This window comes from Temnothorax curvispinosus, unplaced genomic scaffold (genome assembly GCF_003070985.1).
Source record: "Temnothorax curvispinosus isolate PA1 unplaced genomic scaffold, ASM307098v1 QBEX01008084.1, whole genome shotgun sequence".
Lineage (NCBI taxonomy): Eukaryota > Metazoa > Arthropoda > Insecta > Hymenoptera > Formicidae > Temnothorax > Temnothorax curvispinosus.
The window spans coordinates 28,880-46,273 of NW_020217864.1; the positions used below are offsets into that span (position 1 = coordinate 28,880).

A 17,394-nucleotide genomic window follows, 5' to 3' on the forward strand; every position below is an offset into this window, starting at 1 on the left:
GTTCTGCGCGGCCGCCGTTTCTCGCAGAGAGCGGCTCCCTATGCCACCAATTATTATTAAATGTACTCTTTCCTCCTCTGTTATATTGAGGCCGTACATTAGGGCCAGCTTATCTGCTGCGTATTCTAAGAAGGTTTCCACCTACGTGCTTCAATCTTCTGTATAGCCACGTGGAATAAAACTCTACGGCGGAATCTCGCCAATATGGCTTCTCTGAAGCCCGTCCACGACTCCAGCATCTCTCCTGAGCCTATCTCGAACCACTTCCTTGCTCCTTTTGTCAGCTTACCGGTCGCCGCCAAGTATTTTACTCCTTCTGGTGCCGAATGTATTTCAGCTACCTTCTCTATTCGTCGCCCGTTACATTCGGAGCAACGAGCTCCGTGTTCGGCTCTGATCACGCGTGTCCGGCGTGATGTCTTTTCTCGAAGTTTCCGCAAGTTTGCCAGCTACCGTGCCAACGTGACTATCTTAACGTTTCTTACATTATATCTCCCCAAATTCTCAACAAAAATATTAACTATTATAGGTCTTTGCAAACATCTCAACATCAGCTTCAAAATTTTATTACCAAAATTGTTCCATTAAAAAAATTAAAGATGACTCACGTAATCTTGAAAAAATTTTTGAATATTTATTTCATCATTATTTGTCCATCTGCTGATTATACAACTTTTGTCTAAAACATTTTCTTTTAAAATTAAAAGGAGTAAAACTTTTGGAAAGTAGTTTAAAATGAGACAGCCAGTACCTACACATACAGAGATACAGATTTATATGTATAAGGAACAAATGTGACTTTAAATTTAAAGTATAAATAAATTAAAACATTAAATTATAAATGGTGGCTCTCCGTTAATCGCAGCTAGTACTTTCTCACTCTTCAGGATCGTCACATGAGTACCGTCGATGTAATGTACTTTCACCAGATTTTGAGTTACCTTAAATAATTACGTATTTCATTAATAAAATAAACTTACCAAATACAGATCAAACTTTTTAAATACCTTCTGCAAACCACAATCCTCTTTAAGTGGTATATGCAATGAGAATGCTGATTTTAGCAATATTATGGAAGACTTAATAGGCGGCAACGTAGAAGGATCATATTGCCGAATTGCGGATACATTTTTATAAACTGTCGTACATAGCGTCTTTAAATTTGCGGGTGAGAGTGACGTATTCGTAGCTAAGAATTGTTCAGCAAAAATATTATATCTTTCTTCCCAGGTTTTACATTTCTTCAATTCCATTAGAATCTACCAAATTATATTTTTTGTTTTTAATATAAGTTTTATTTTAAAATGAGAAATACTTGAAACAAAAGACTATAATAAGACTGATATTGATACCTTTATAAAGAACACAAAAATTAATTTTGATACATTAAGCTTAAGAAAAAAATTATACTTTTTCACTGCTTCCTGCTGAATAAACTTCCATGATATTGGTTAGAACAATAATCTGAAGATCTGTATTAGGATTTGATGTAAAATGTTTGTACATTGTTTGTATTTGTTCAGGAGCGCCGTCGATGAGAACCAGCCGGCCTTTAAAATTCATATCCTCCAATCTTCTGGTTAACTCAATTGCGATAATAGATCCGAAAGAGTATCCCACCATTACGAAATCTTTTCCACCTCTCAGTTTTGGTAATATGTACTGAAGAAAAAGGAACGAGTGTATTCGATAATTTTTTATGTCTCTTAAATAAGAATTCACGACAAAACGTTCAAAAAATAATGTACCACGACAAAACATACTACGACAAAATGTCCCAATTAAGACACAATGTCTCCTCGGAAAAGTATCCTACAAAACACTCACGACAAAATATTCAAATAAATATATATGTTATTTTCAGTTCTATTACATCCTTTCGACAATCGAATAACTTTCCTCGTCGACTATGTACAGACATTTGAATCTATTTTCAATATCGCATGTGCGTACATACTAATGATGGCTTGTAAACACTACCAACAGTTTCAACTCAGCCTTTAAGTCCTGTGTTCACGATGCTAGAACTTGGTCCAAGTTCTCAGATCGAGGGAAAATTACTGAAACTTGAATCGTGGACACACCAGTTTTGCATCCAAGTTCAGTGTGTCCACGATCCAAGTTTTAATAACTTTTCTTCGGTCCGAGAACTTGGACCAAGTTCTAGCATCGTGGACACATCAAACCTTTACTGCGGTAAGAAGCAATGTCTCTCACATTCCTAGCCTAGTCAAAAAAGTTGAAAATTATTACAACATCAAAGTTTTATTTACTACAAGCACTGTACAAGTACAAGAAAGGTGTTTTGACGATACACTCGCTACGCGCAGGAGATAAAATGTCCCGGGCGTTGCCAAACGATAACCGAATAAGAGACAGGTAATATCAACATCTATTCAACAATCACCAGTCACATCTTACGTCTATACATTACATAATGTATTTAACATTCACGACGTTATCACCTCTGTAAAGGCCGTAGCCGGATAAGAAGGGTCAATGTGCCCTCACACGGATCATGCTCATTTTTTTTGCTTTGATTGCTATCAGTGTCACTTACAATTTAGTCAAATATTAGCCCTTAATATTGAACCGTTTTGCTGTAAAAAATAAAAAAATTTCGAATATAATTCATATCTTTTGATCGGCTTAACCGATTTTGAAATTTTAATATGTTGTAGATATCACTGAGACACATTTGAGGAAAATTCGGGAAAGGTTTCTGATAACAGAAACAGCGATAAAAAAAAATAAATGTTCTTGATTTTTTTTAGTTCCGATATTTTTCTTGCACAATTACGAAAAAATTTTTCTAGAATCTTGGAGAGTTTCTTATCGGACATAATTTTTTGGAAGCAATAAAATGGGTAGGCGGTACTTTTAAAAAATAAAGTATTTTTTTATTTTTTAAAAATATGATATGCTTTTGGTACGATCGCCATATATTTTATGTAGAATTTTGGGATAGTATTCTACAACAAGTAATTTTTTCGGACCAATAAAATGGGTGAAAAATACTTAAAAAAAACAAAATATTTTTTTTCAAAATTATTATAGCTTTTTGGTACCATCGCCATATTTTTATTTAGAATCTTGGAATGGAATCCTACAACAAGTAATTTTCCGGAATCGATTAAGGATGTTTTACATATAACTATATGTAGTATAATTTTGTTTTCTTGATTAAACAGTGTAAAGCTAGTCTCAGAAATTATTCATAAACATCAACATGTTGTCATTGGGACAGAAAAAACGTAAAAATCGCAATTTTGTCCCATTTTTGTACTTGATATTGTTTAAATAAATTATTAAAAAATTAAAAAAAAATATTAACAGAAAAACTTAAAAAATCGTAATTGCAATTCTCGATGTCATAGAAGTGTACCATAAAAATTTTATTCATTTTTACTGTACAGGATACGTAAAACATTCTTAATCGATTCCGGAAAATTACTTGTTGTAGGATTCCATTCCAAGATTCTAAACAAAAATATAGCGGTGCGGTGGTACCATAAAACCTGATCTACAATGTGTTCTTTGCTTCCTGTTTTTTGCTCTTAACCTCTTTGCGACTATCTCATATTTCGCAATTCCGTCGCGTAACGCGATGTTTTTTGTTCTCTGTCGCTTAAAATAAAAATTGACGAACTTCAGAAGAGACTAGAAACATCACGTTACGCGACGGAATTGCGAAATACGAGATAGTCGCAAAGAGGTTAAGAGCAGAAAACAGAAAGCTAGAGGGACTCTACAGGAAGCAAAGAACACATTGTAGATTAGCCTTAAAGCTATGATAATTTAAAAAAATATATATTTTGTTTTTTTTTAAAGTACCTTTCACCCATTTTATTGGTCCGAAAAAATTACTTGTAGAATACTATCCCAAAATTCACGAGCTCTCCCGTAACCCTCGGCGGGGGAACAGGTGAATCGTAAAAAGAGTGTCGGAAAAAGGTGTTATCGGGGAGAGAGAAGGTGGAGGAAAAAAGGTAAGCGCGGCGTGAAGGAAGCCGAAAGGCCGAAAGGGAAGGTGGAATATTAGTGGAGGCGAGGTGGAAAGTAAAGCGGGACGGCAGAAATCTGTTGGAGATGAGGAGGCCTGAGAGAGAGGTTATGTTGACGGTGGACTTTGGAGAGAGGATGCAGAGAGAGGAGCAGGGTTCAGGACAGGAGAGAACGGAGATGAAAGGAAAAGAGGAGAACGCGGGGATGCACATACAGCAGGTGTGGTGATGTGGAGGAGCGGTGCGGCAGAAGATGTGATCGGGTGTGACGGGGGGAGAGAGGAGGCGGAGAGGCCGGGTGCTGGTAGATAAGGAGCAAGCGAGAGGCGGAAGAGATAGAAGATGACCGGGAGAAAAGGGAGAGGGGAAGAAGAGGAGGCTGCTTACCTGGCGGCCGTGAGGGTGAACGGGCTCGAATGGCCAGGAGGAAGCAAGGAGCCCGGCGACACGGATGAGCCGGTAAGGTGGAGAGACGAGGTACCGACGAAGAGGTGTCGACCACGGATAACGCGAAAAAAACTTGAGCGAGTCGATAAGAAGGGAAATCCGAGGCGGATCGATAGGAGGATCGATGGTGCGACACGGTAGAGGGACATGAGTACGGCGTGGCAATCGAGGCAGGACACGTGCCATTAGAGTGAGTAAGCGTAAGGTATAAGTACGTATTGGCTGGAGAAATTACAAACGCGGAACGAGAATAGAGAAGTGGAGGATAGTACAAATAATTAGAGGGGAGAGAAGAGGAGAAAGGCGTGCTTGGACACCGGGCGACGCTGCCTGAGAAAGGAAGGAGAAAGGAAGGTAGAAGAGAAGGCGACGAGAGTTGAGAAGAAGGGCAGGAGGGTGGTGCAAAGGGAGGTGAGAGAGAAAAAAATAGGAGAAGAAGGAGAAGGAAGAAGGGGGCGGGTAAGGCTTAAGTGAAGGGAGCGAGAGAGGAAGGTAGAGCAAGTGAAATGAGGTAAATTCAACTTTCTTGTTACAGATAATCTAAAGGGAAAAAGAGAGGAAAGCGGTGGAAAGAAGGATGGAGTGCAGAGGGAAGATTATAATAGAAAAGGAGGCGATAGAAAAGATAGTAGAAGGGAAAGTATGGGAGATGATAAAGGAGTTTAAGGAGGACAGTAAAAGAAAATATGAGGAGATAAAAGAATTGAAGGAAAAGGTAGAGAGATTAAAAAGAAAGGTGTATAGGATGGAGCAGAGCGCGGGCAAAAGAAAGAGGGATGACAGTGAAGAGAGTAAGGGTAAGAGGAAATGGTGAACAGAAGAGTATGAAAGGAACGACAACGAGAAAAGAAAGAAGAACGTGATAATAAGGATCGAAAAGGAGAGATGGATGGGAGAGGAATCAAATTGGGAGAAGGTGAAGAAATTGTTTTCGGAAGGATTAAAAGTGAAGGTGGAGGTGAAAGAGGTAAGTATGATAGGTCAGAGAGGAGACTGGGTGACGATAATAGTAAAGATGGGGAATGAGGAGGACAAGTGGAAGGTATTAGATGCAAGGAGAAAGGAAGAGAGCAGATTAAGGGTGAAAATGGATGAGGACAAATCGGTGGAGACGAGGGTAAGAGAAAGAGAGGAGAAAGAAAGGAGAAAAGAAAAAAGAGAGTAGGAAAGCGGGAGACCAAAGAGGACCGCGGAGGACGAGATTGCGAAAAGGATGGAGGAGAATCTGCTAATGGATTCGGACGAGGAAAAAGACGATAGGAAAAAAAGAGAGTAAGAGAAATGTAATATAGAAAGGAGAGATGAAGGGAGATAGAGAGAGGAGCATTAAGGGAGAGAGAGGGGAATAGAAAAAGGAAATAAGATGTAGGTATTTTCAGAGTGAAGGTAAAGTAAAAAAGAAGGAAGGCGTCGAACACGAGGAAGGAGAGAGCCGGAAAAAAGGGAAGAGCTGCGACAGGAAGGAGGGAGTCAGAGGGGTGCTGAATTATTAAGCTGAAGAAAGCTGAAGGAGATGGCTAAAGGGGTGCCGGATGGAAGATGAAGGGAAGGGAAATATGATATGCGGTCGCTCAATGACCAGGAGGGGGAAATGAAACAAAATGTAAAGGTTTTTGGGACTGTTTTTACTGAATAAAAAACGCCTTTCCAGCCTCGGAAGGGGAGCAAAATAAAGAATAATTGAAATTGAAATACTATCCCAAAATTTTACATAAAATATATGGCAATCGTACCAAAAGCATCTCATATTTTTAAAAAATAGGGTAGACCGGGCCACGTTCTCACACGGGGCACGTTTTCACATCGGCTTTATTTAAAAACCTAATAACCAGAGGGCAGCACCCGTCATTCCCAAAACGTGTTAGTGTATGCCCATCTTTGGTGTGTTTACAGTGTTGAGATTGCTCCAGCCGTGTTGACGTAAAATCAACTTGAAAGTTTTTTGCGACCGTAAGTAAAATTTTATTGTCTAATATTCAACGTACTGGACATGAAACTTATGTTTTTTCAGAATAGACCTTTATATTATCTTAAAGTATGTACTTTTACCTACCGCGTGCAATACTTAACCTTATGAATATCTCAAACGTGTCGGCCATGAAGCTGTTTGAAGTAAAAAAAATGCCCTCGGGGCACGTTGTCACGAATTTGATGGGAATCTATTGCGAATCTTTGGATGACGATAAGGAATAAAAATATTTTATGTTTAATCGCCGACATGATTATAGAAAAAAAAATGTTTATCAATAAGTTGCGCATTCGAGTGGAATTCTTGTATTTAGATTAAGACAAAACCTTCGTGCTTTTTATACTTTTTTGAAATAAAATAAATGTTTCTGTGAAGGATTTTACTTTTTTACATTGCAGCGCACTATAATATATTGATAATTACGTTGAATACAGTTTGGATAACATTTTGCATGCATTTACATTTAATGTGACAACGTGCCCCGGTCACACAAGCGACCTGTCGTTATTTATTGTTATGTAACAACTGTAGAGTAACAATCACACAAAATTCGATACTGTCCAATTGAAGCTGAGGGTTCACTCGAAATTTTGGCATATCAAAGTACTCTTAAATATTGAATGTAAAAAATACAAAAAATATTGAAACAAATGTGTGACAACGTGCCCCGGTCTACCCTAAAAAAATACTTTATTTTTTAAAAGTACTGCCTACCCATTTTATTGCTTTCAAAAAATTATGCCCGATAAGAAACTACTCCAAGATAAAAAAAAAAAAATTTTGTAATTGTGCCAGAAAGATATCGGGATTAAAAAAATCAAGAACGTTTATTTATTTTTTTTATCAATGTTTCTGTCATCAAAAACCTTTCCCGAATTTTCCACAAATGTGTCTCAATGATATCTACAACATATTAAAATTTTATCAAAATCGGTTAAGCCGATCAAAAGGTATGAATTATTTTCAAAATTTTTTTTATTTTTTACAGCAAAACGGTTCAATATGAAGGGCTAATATTTGACTAAATTGTAAGTGACGCTCATAGCAATCAAAGCAAAAGAAATGAGCATGATCCGTGTGAGGGCACATTAACCCTTCTTATCCGGCTACGGCCTTTCTAGGATCCGTTATGAACAAAACGATACATAATCACACTCCAGACATAGTGCACGTCAAGCAAATCAAAGTTACAAACAACATGAAACGAAAAGTGATCGAATCCAACGAAAAACATCGTTTCTACTGTGTGTATAACCGATATCAGTGTATCCGTACAAACTAAAGAACCTACAAACTTAAAGAATCTAACAAACCTAAAAAAACACAAGACACATGCAATTAGCTCTTGCCAATAATGCTCTCATAATAGATATATCGTGTAATAATTTTACAATTATATTTTAGATATTTTTTGTTGGGGGCATTTTGTCGTAGGATATTTTGGCACGGGGATATTATTTTTTAAGACATTTTGTCGTGGGATGTTCTGTCGTTGGATATTTTTTTGAACGTTTTGTCAGACTACCCTTAAACAAAAACAATTCTTCGTCAATATAATGTGCAATTACTAGTTGCATACGTTTGTGAGATGATCAGTCGTCTCCGATATAATGTTCGTAGCATCGATGTTGTTTGTATTATAATGCAAGGACGTTATTGAAAATTTAATATTTGGTATCAAATAATTGAATATGGTTCCACATCCGTCGATACCCGGTATAAGAAATACTTCGGTCGTAGATTTCTGTCTTTTAGTCGAGACATCTAAACAGGCTTCTGAAATAAAATCTTCGTCTTTTAGAACACCAACTAGGAATTTTATAACGTCTGGCTCCACTATATCAAATTTTTTCTTGTCTTGCGTATTATCGTCGCTAACATTTGCATTGGATATCTTATTGAGCTTCGCGAAGGTAAGATTTCGTATCTCTGGCGCAGTCAAAAAAATGTCAAACTCGCGTTCCAAAGTTTGCTTAATTTCCACGGCCATCATGGAGTCCATTCCAAGTTCGGCCAGACATGAATTTTGACTTACAACCTTCATGTCTTTTATGTCTGTATAATATAAAAAAATATTATAATTTATATCGTAATGTATTACTCGTAAACTGGTTTAGTAAAAAATATATTAAGTATATGCGAAAAGTAAGTTTATGTTGAAGCATGTACCTAAAATATTGGCGACAGTGTTTACCAGTCTGTCAAGCCCGGAAGATCCCGCTTTCTTTTCAGCTACGACCATGCTGCTTACAACCGGTCGGCTTTGAATTAAAAACTTATCGAGCTCGTCGAGACAGCAAGATATCTTTTGCTGCAAGGTGCCACCGATAATTAATTCCTTATCGTCCTCCTGCATGTCAGCGACAAGACCCACGTCACCCACAGCCCCCCACTGAATCGCTAATCCGGGTAATCCTTCCTCCGCTCTTTTCTCGCACACTCTCTCCATGATGGAGTTGGCCATGCCATAATTAGTCTGTCCAGCATTTCCTCTGCCGCAGGAAACGGAAGAAAACACTACAAAGTGCCGCAGTTGAGGACAGATCTTTCTAGAAAGCTTGTCCAATGTTTGCGTTGCTCGAGCCTTTGATTGGAAGGACTCCGCAAAGGTCTCCGCGGTTTGATTCTTCAGGACACTGTCCTTCAGCACCACACCGAGATTGAATATCGCATCTACCGGTGCTTCCCTTTCGGCAATTCGCAAGAGGTATTCGCAGTCCTTAGGATCAGCAACATCGATATTCTTGATGATCAGCACGTTTACACCGTACGATTTCCATAGTCGAACTTTCATGCGTTGGTACCCGTTTTTCATTCCAGTTCGCGATATCAACACGACGTTTCTGGCGCCCCGAAATATCAGCCAGTCGGTTAACTCCAAACCGAATCCACCCAGACCTCCTAGTATAATATAACTTTTATTTCTGAGACAGTAATATCGACGATATGCGACAATCGACTTGTCTAAAGGTTTATCCTTTTCCTGGATATTTATAATTATCTATAAAAATATTCATATGTTAAAAATGCACATTCTATGTAAAATAAGTAAGTTCTTAAGACTATTATGAATAATCCTTTATGCTACTTAATTCTTTATGTTACTATTAATCAATATTAGAGTACCTTTCCCATGTGTTTTCCACTCGCCATGTATCTGAAAGCTTCTTCGATTTCTATTTTTGAAAAAACTTTTACTTGAATTGGTTTAATGGTTCCATCTTCAAGACCGTCGGCTACCATTTTGGACAATAGCGACTTATACTTGTGATCGCCAGTACACATATTGTCGAGTAAAATCCCATAAAAGCTAATACCTTTCTGAAACATGGACATATCTAGTGGATTGTTAGAAATGAGATCAAATTTGCCAATCTCCAGAAAACGACCGTTTTTCGCTAAGCAACGAACTGACGCGATTAACTTTTCTTCTGCCAATGAATTTAACACGATGTCGACGCCGCGACCGTTCGTTTCTCGCATTATCATTTGTTCAAAGCTGGTATCTCGCGAATTTCCAATGTGTTCATCCAGAATACTCGGAAACATCTTCTTAATGAAGTTCCGTTTGTCGTTCGTGCCCACAGTAGTAAATACTTCGCATCCTTCTTTGAGAGCGAGATGAATAGCTGCTTGTCCAATGCCTCCAGTACCAGAGTGTATAAGTATCTTATTGCCTTTTTTCATTTTCCCATATATGTATAAGGCTAAGTAAACCGTGCTGTAAACACACGGGATCGTCGCAGCCGCTTCGAATGTCCACGCATCAGGTATCCTCCAGCAAAAATCTTTATCTTTCACAACAACGTTTGCGATACAACTAGAAAGAATAATTTTATTTAGTTTCATTTTTTTTACATTACGCAACGGAATTATTTTTTAAAACATCATTTACTTGGTATCACGGATTCCCATTACACGTTGCCCGTTGGCATCGAATCCTACGTATTCTAATCCAAGGGATATATATTGTGATAACCGTCCTCGTGAGATCGCCTGACTAGATGCTAATTTACCAGTCGCGAGCATTACATCTTTGAAATTTAATGATGAGTAAACTACACGTACCAAATCCTCACGACGGGATTCGACAGATAAACTGTTCTCTATCCAACAAAATGTACTTAGATCACCACGGACCTAGAAAAATATCTATTTCGTAACACATGACATATATAAAACAAAATTTTAAGTAAAGAAATATCGTGAAAGTATTTAAAAAGCGATTTAAAAATACATAATATTATTGTACACTGGGGAGTGAAAATGGGTTCTCCCTCTCGGTATAGATGAGCGCACCATTTCTAGGCATGCAATTGGCTGGAAAGTAGAAATAGTGCGCTCATTTACACCGAAAAAGGAACTCATTTTTGCTTCTCACTGTACATTGATAAAATGTCCGTATATTTTGAAAGCATTCCTATATACCGTTTGGCAGATATAAGCGGTAGGTACGGGTTCGGCTTCCGGTCGTAGTAATCGCAAATGTCTGTATGATCCCCAGTTTTTATTAGATCGCAATACATTAATGATCATATCTTTTTCTAATTGTTGTTTATAGAGGGGGTCCTGGAGAGAAAACTTAGGCGCCATTTCATCTTGAATAAGCACACCTCTAACAAGCTCTCCGCCTGGCTCTTTTCTCAAACAATTAACGAAACCTAACAAACCGCACTCGAAATCTCTCTCTCCAACAATTATAATCCTACTTTTTTCTTCGAGATTCTTCTCACCGCTCACAAGTAGCTTTAAATCTTCCAGCCAATTAAAGTTATCATTATTTATGTAAACAACAATTCTTTTTCCTATTGGAATTTTCTTCTTCAGAAGCACAATCATTTCTTTGTCGGTGCGCTTTTCAAGAATAACATTTAATTCGTATTGCTGTAAATATTTGGTGTAATCAATTACGTCGCATTTCTCACGTGACAACAGATAACCACCTTCTCTCAGAAATGACAAAAGTCGTTCTAACAAAGCTTGTTGTTTGGTCAAAAGGTTGAATCCTGCAACTATTAAGGCTTTGTCATCTACAGATGGTTTGTTTAAATCTCCGATTGTAATGTTCTGTGGTAGATCTGCTGAATTAAAACGATTCGGCGATGTTAATAGAGTGATGTTTGTTTGTATTAATGGCACATCACCAAAAGCCTCAACCAGCAACGAAGAAGAGAGATATTCTAATGCAACGTCATCGACATCTTCCACTAGCTCGATGGTTTTTATTTTAATGATTTGATGATCTTCCAGCGCGAGTTGCGCCGATATCCGAATAGCTTCGTTCAAAGAAATTTTAGCGCGATCATGATGAGCAACAAATACGTGTTCTTCGGTAACAACATCTTGAGCCAATCTCCGGCGAGAGATCTGAGTAGCTTTAAGGCCTCGAATCTCTATTCCGCCAGCTATAATCGTGTCTAGTTCTCTGTATATTTGTATCGGTAATTCTGTAATAAGACAAAATAATACGCTTTATATTACAAGATTTTCTTATGCGATATTTATCAAAACAAAATAACTCAACAAGTACGTGATTCAAAAGCACTTACTTTTATCTATATCTGTCGAATTTTCCATGCCAGTCGCGCTATTCCGCAGTTTTGACGCATGAAGCTCAGGATTGATCACCAATTTCTGAATACTCGTCGGAACATACAAGTCCCTGGTATCGTATCCAATAATATACATTTGTAGCATGGTATCCATAAACGTTACCCAATTTGTTTTCCAAACGATTTGTCCTTTGTTGCCTGAAATAGATGCGCTATGTAATCCACGAAACCAGCCGCTGTACTGGTAACCGCGCAGTCTCAATTCTTTATAGATATCTCGAGCAGTCATATGTTCTTCTTCGTCGTTATTCGCCGGTAATAGATCTGTTCGAATCATTTCCTGTTCTGGGTTCAATGTCTCGTGCACTGTACCTGTCACCACAACGTTACCGTCTTCGGTTATTTCAAACTTCCCGTCTGTAATATTTTTATATGTTCAATTATTTTACACGCATTCTTACAATTATGCTAGTTTAAAGTAAGTCATTTTATAAATACCTTTCTGTATCGCAATTATCAATTTTATAGCATCACTTTTCGTCAAATGAGTAGCGCGAATAAAGTTGACATCTCGAAATATTATCGGTATTGTTGTGAATGTTATACCTTTCATCATACCAATAGTTTGCCAAACGAATACAAGATAACTCGTCGCGGGTAGCAAATTTCTTCCATCGATTACATGACCACACATATAATCGTAGTCCTCATCGTTGAATAAGATTTCGACATATCTTTCTCGAGATTTTATGAACGTTTGTGTTTCAAAACTCGGTATGTACCAATTTTTGGAATGATCCCACCTAATGTGGCATTAAAATGTTTCTTTATGCATTATATAATTATATGTAGTATAAGCAAAATATTATATACCTATATATTTCTTTACACTTAATTTTTACATTTGCAATTTTGTAAAATTGAATGTGTCTACAAAATGCAATCAAATTTTTTAAAATAATTTTTTCTGTTTTTTTTTTTACAACAATCGATTCTTTTCATTATTTTACATATAAAAGTATCAAGGTAAAGGCATCAAAAAGTGAATACTTTACGAGATATTTCATATTTTTCCTCATAAAAAAAAGCCATGTAAGCGGTTTTATTGACGCTTTTCCGCGATGCTGATTGGTTCTCTCATTGCGCTAACTTCGTGAACATCTGTCATCGCATATTTTGACAGTTTTATGTATCAAGGGTTAATAGTGTAATAGCACAGATTATCTGTGGTAATAGTAATAGTATTGTTGCGCTCGTGCTGAAACACCCGTTGCCAGCTGAACTTGACTCACGAGTAGCTTCAAGCCGAAGCGCGCGCCTTGACAACGGGCTGTAATATTAAGCGCGTTCAGCAGACCAAGCCGCTGAGTAGCAGTTGAACGTGATTGGCTCCTACTTTTAGAACCAACCAATCAATGCAGAGTGTTGATAAGACGAACTCAACAGTTGTGTTTGCTGAACGCGCCCATTATTTGTTATAAACATCTTCTTGGAGATTCGTCCTGGAGCTTCCGAACCGTTCGGACCTGTTCTCCTATTCTCCTCTGTATTTTCCGAATAAACCTGAGATTCTTTTTAAGGGAGAATGTTCCTTTCTTTACGCGAGTCCGGGAGAGCGCGGCGTGAACGCGAGTGTCTGTGAGATTGCGGAGCGCAGCGCAACAGTATAATAGAGCTAAATAGCGCGCACATAGCGCGCGTCTGTGATGTCTAGTCTCTTCTGGTGGAAAAAATTTCTATGAATAACTACAAAATTTAACTAAAAATAGAAATTTGTACATTTTTGTTAAAATATTTAATTTTTTGTAGAAATGGTTATTTTTTTGTAGAAATATCTACGAAATAGTACCACAAATTACAATGTTCTCAAATCAAGAAATTATTGCAAGTAGTTTTTTATGAAAAACTACAATTTATAAAAAATAGTACAAAGATCTACAAATTTTAAAAATTTAAGAAAAAGCAAAATCTTAAAAAATTAAAACATCTGCTTACTTGTAGAATACTACAAAAATTTACAAAAGTATTCCAATTCTAGCATTTTCATGTAGGATTTTGTAGTACTTCTTAAATTCATGTAGAATTTAATAGATTCTGGCAATTATATTTTATAGTTTTTTAAATTTTGTAGAAATATTTCCGCCAGGGTCGTGTCTAGTATAGTAAAAATATCATGATAAAATTTAAAATATCTCAAGAAATTTTTAACAAAAAAAAAGCTTTATTATATAGTGTTTTGAAAACAATTCGACAAGAGCTACAAAAATATGCAATAAAAAATAGAAATCTAATTTAAAAAATTTAAAGTGACCTTGACTTCACCTTAAGGGGATGCTGGAGCCGTAGCCGAACTCGATCAGCGTCGATAAAGAATTAGTGCTCACCGATTCTTACATATACATACAGAGCGCAGGCAAACTCGATCAGCGTCGATAAAGAAGTGCTCACCGATTCTTACACATACATACAGAGCACCTAACCTTGCATCTTCCACTGGTCTAAGTAATATCTTTTTTTTACGCTTCAAATCTTACTTCTAATTGCACGATATTATTTCTGACAGTTTTTTGTAGAGGGCTGTATCACTATTTTCTATAAAAAAACTGCAGAATTTTTGTATAAAGCAAATATTGTCGTCAGGTTAGAATAATATTTATAAAAATAAATTTTTTTAGTTTATCAGAAAAAATGATGTACAGCCCTCTTCATTTTTGTGCGTACATTAATCGTGTAAAAGGATTTTCCATTCTGTTCAGCCAATTCAAAGATATTGCTTAGACCGATTATGCCAGTGTCGCTGTCACTCCAGGATCCCCTTAAGGGGATCCTATAGTGGAGGCCGAACTTCCTCAACGTCGGTAATGTCAACATTTCTAAACCTGTTTTCTATGTTATATATCTATATCTGTCCTTGTCTAACGAGAGGCATCTGTCTTTGTTCGATTGCTGCGCCATCTCTCGCTACACGCAATACTGCTCTTCCATGTCATCATTCCTAGTGATCATCCATCATCCATGTGATCATTGCTAGTGCACGTTTGCAATAATGCTTTTTCACAGATAACTTTTTTGTTTAGAGTCTAAACCTAATTCTGACAATAGTATCGTATTTTTGGATGTAATCCGCTAGCCACGCCACAGTCTTTTTGTAACAATACATTGTAGAATTTTTATATAAAGCGAATGTTTTTGCAAGTTGACGCATTGTTATATGCAGTTCCTAAAATTATTTTTATTTTCGGTATAAAATCACGTAGTGTGGCCTTTATTTCCAAATATGTTTCAACTTTGGAGAAGGATTTTTAAATCCGTAAAGCCAAAAAAAAGATATCTGTGTAAAACAAATGTCGGTATTACAGACGGGTATAGGATCCCCTTAACGTCGCCACCTAAGATCAAACTGATATAGTCAGTAAGTAGGGGAGACGGGGTTAAACCTTCTGTTTTTTTTTCGGTGCCGATTTTTAACAAAATAAATAATTGTAGTTAAATGTGGTATACCACTGTAAAGAGTGAACCTTTAGCTACAAAATTTATATAAGAAATTTTTGTCTACGTCGCTTTGTTTAACTTATATAGCAAAAACGACAATGGTGGAAAAATTGAAATCTCAAAAATGCCGGGGCTGAACCGTCCCCCCCGGGGTTAATCCGTCACACTGCATTTTCAATACATATACGTACATCTAATCCTGAAAAATGATAGGATACATTTTAATAATTGTTTTTTAAGAAAAAAATATAAAAATTTATTTAAAATTTTTATGCAAAACATTAAAAAATAATTGTTTTACCTATTCCATAAAACAATTTAGGCACGTGAATACAGATCCTAACAATTTGTTGGTTAACCAAATCGTAAACTCCCCAACGGCACGTCACATTGTCAACGCGGGCAACCACGGGGAACACGCGTGACGGCGTTCCGATGCCATAGGATCAGCGCGGGCCCTTGAGCAACCTAACCAAGCCGCGTTTCTCGCGAGGGAGCGATAAATAGCGGCAGGGGGGTTAGAAAAGCTCGCGGTGGAGCGCGACCATTTTACCGACTCGACGGCATCCTCGCGCCGTTCCTCGACGCACCGACGACGACACGTCGTCGGAATCGCTCCGTCAGGACCCAGGGATTCTGTGATTTACATCGCTTTGTACGGAGCAACGACGACGACGGCCACGACCACCACCACCACCACCACCACGACGACGACGACGACGACGATGACCACCACCGACACCACCACCACTACAACGGCAGCGACTATGACGCCGAGACGCATCGTGCCGCATCGTGCCGCATCGGCAAATGCTGGACAATACGGTCGCACGCGCGACTGTCACTGACCATAGAGATATAAGAATAGAGTGCGCGAGCGAACTGAAAAAGCGATATAGAAATAGAAAGAGAAAGCTGCGCAGAATAGAAAGAGAAAGCTGCGCATGGGCCCCTTCTGTCTTTGTTTCGCATCCACGCGTAGACAAAGACAGAAAGGGCCTATATGCAGCGTTCTTTTTCTATTCCTATATCGCAGCCTCTTACGTGCTAGCATATGACTCGCGCACTCTATTCTTATATCTCTATGTCACTGACACAACGACCAACAACGATGCTACCGCAGCCGGGACGATCTACCGCGCGCGCGGCATGTCAACTCTCGCGCGGAAATCGCGGAATCTCAGAGTCGTGCCGTGCCTCGCCGTACCTCGCCGACGTGCCGCGGCCGTGAGCACGAGCGATCTCGAAAACAACGGTCCGCCATCTTTTTGGTCGGCCAAAACAAACGTTTTGCGATGATACGTGCGTACCATTTCCCTTCTATACAAACTGACGCACGTGCAAGAGAAGACAGAATCACGCTCGAGAGAAACCCAGCAAACGCAAAAAGATTAAAAGATATTAAAATTTTTTAATACCTTTGAATCCCTTTTTTTGGCGGAATTAGATAAAATTAGATGGGATTCGAAATGAGATGGTCCGATCCCATGGAATCCAAAAAAGAGAAATTTCAATTTCATCCAATCCTATGGAATCCGTAAAGGTTATGGAATTGCATGGCATTAGATGGTTTAGGAAACGTCTCGCGCCTTTGTTGGGCGACCAAGTGCCGTTGTTCGTCGGTGAGCTTTTGTGTATGCCTAAGGGCATTACACGCACTACTGCCGACGGGCAATTAGCTCGAAAATGAGATTTGTAAGATCTGTCAGGCACCGTAGGGGGTCCCTTTACATAGCGGTCGAGACGAAACTTTGAACTCGAGAAGATGCCCCGGCGATGCGACACCTAGCGGCGTCGACGCGAATTGCCGGTAATGCAGATACCGCGCGGGCGTGTACTATTGTTGACGCGTACCGCCACAAAGTTCAACACGGACACTTTTCAATCCCTATCCTGGCATTCAATGGTATTCATTTTATTGTCAGAATAG

The 17,394-nt window shown here is 38.3% G+C and overlaps 1 protein-coding gene across 1 annotated transcript; it reads right to left on the reverse strand.

Moving 5' to 3' along the window:
- Nucleotides 1-634: 634 nt before the first annotated feature.
- Nucleotides 635-16,145, reverse strand: LOC112457671 (fatty acid synthase-like). The gene is made up of 11 exons (XM_025020851.1): nt 16,018-16,145; nt 12,471-12,775; nt 11,970-12,389; nt 10,849-11,867; nt 10,316-10,560; nt 9,547-10,240; nt 8,590-9,421; nt 8,000-8,475; nt 1,411-1,662; nt 1,008-1,259; nt 635-941 (listed from the first exon to the last, which is right to left on the reverse strand). The coding sequence occupies exons 1-11, from the start codon at nt 16,029-16,031 to the stop codon at nt 831-833; spliced, it is 4,620 nt and encodes a 1,539-aa protein (XP_024876619.1). The 5' UTR covers nt 16,032-16,145; the 3' UTR covers nt 635-830.
- Nucleotides 16,146-17,394: the final 1,249 nt, after the last annotated feature.

What these genes read in the sequence shown, in the direction of transcription:
- LOC112457671 (XM_025020851.1), bottom strand. An exon ending in CGACTGATCATCTCACAAAC is followed by an intron (nt 1,663 to 7,999) that starts GTATGCAACTAG and finishes CTTTTTCTTCAG; the next exon opens with TACATATTACCAAAACTGAG. An exon ending in CAGCAGGAAGCAGTGAAAAA is followed by an intron (nt 1,260 to 1,410) that starts GTATAATTTTTT and finishes ATAATTTGGTAG; the next exon opens with ATTCTAATGGAATTGAAGAA.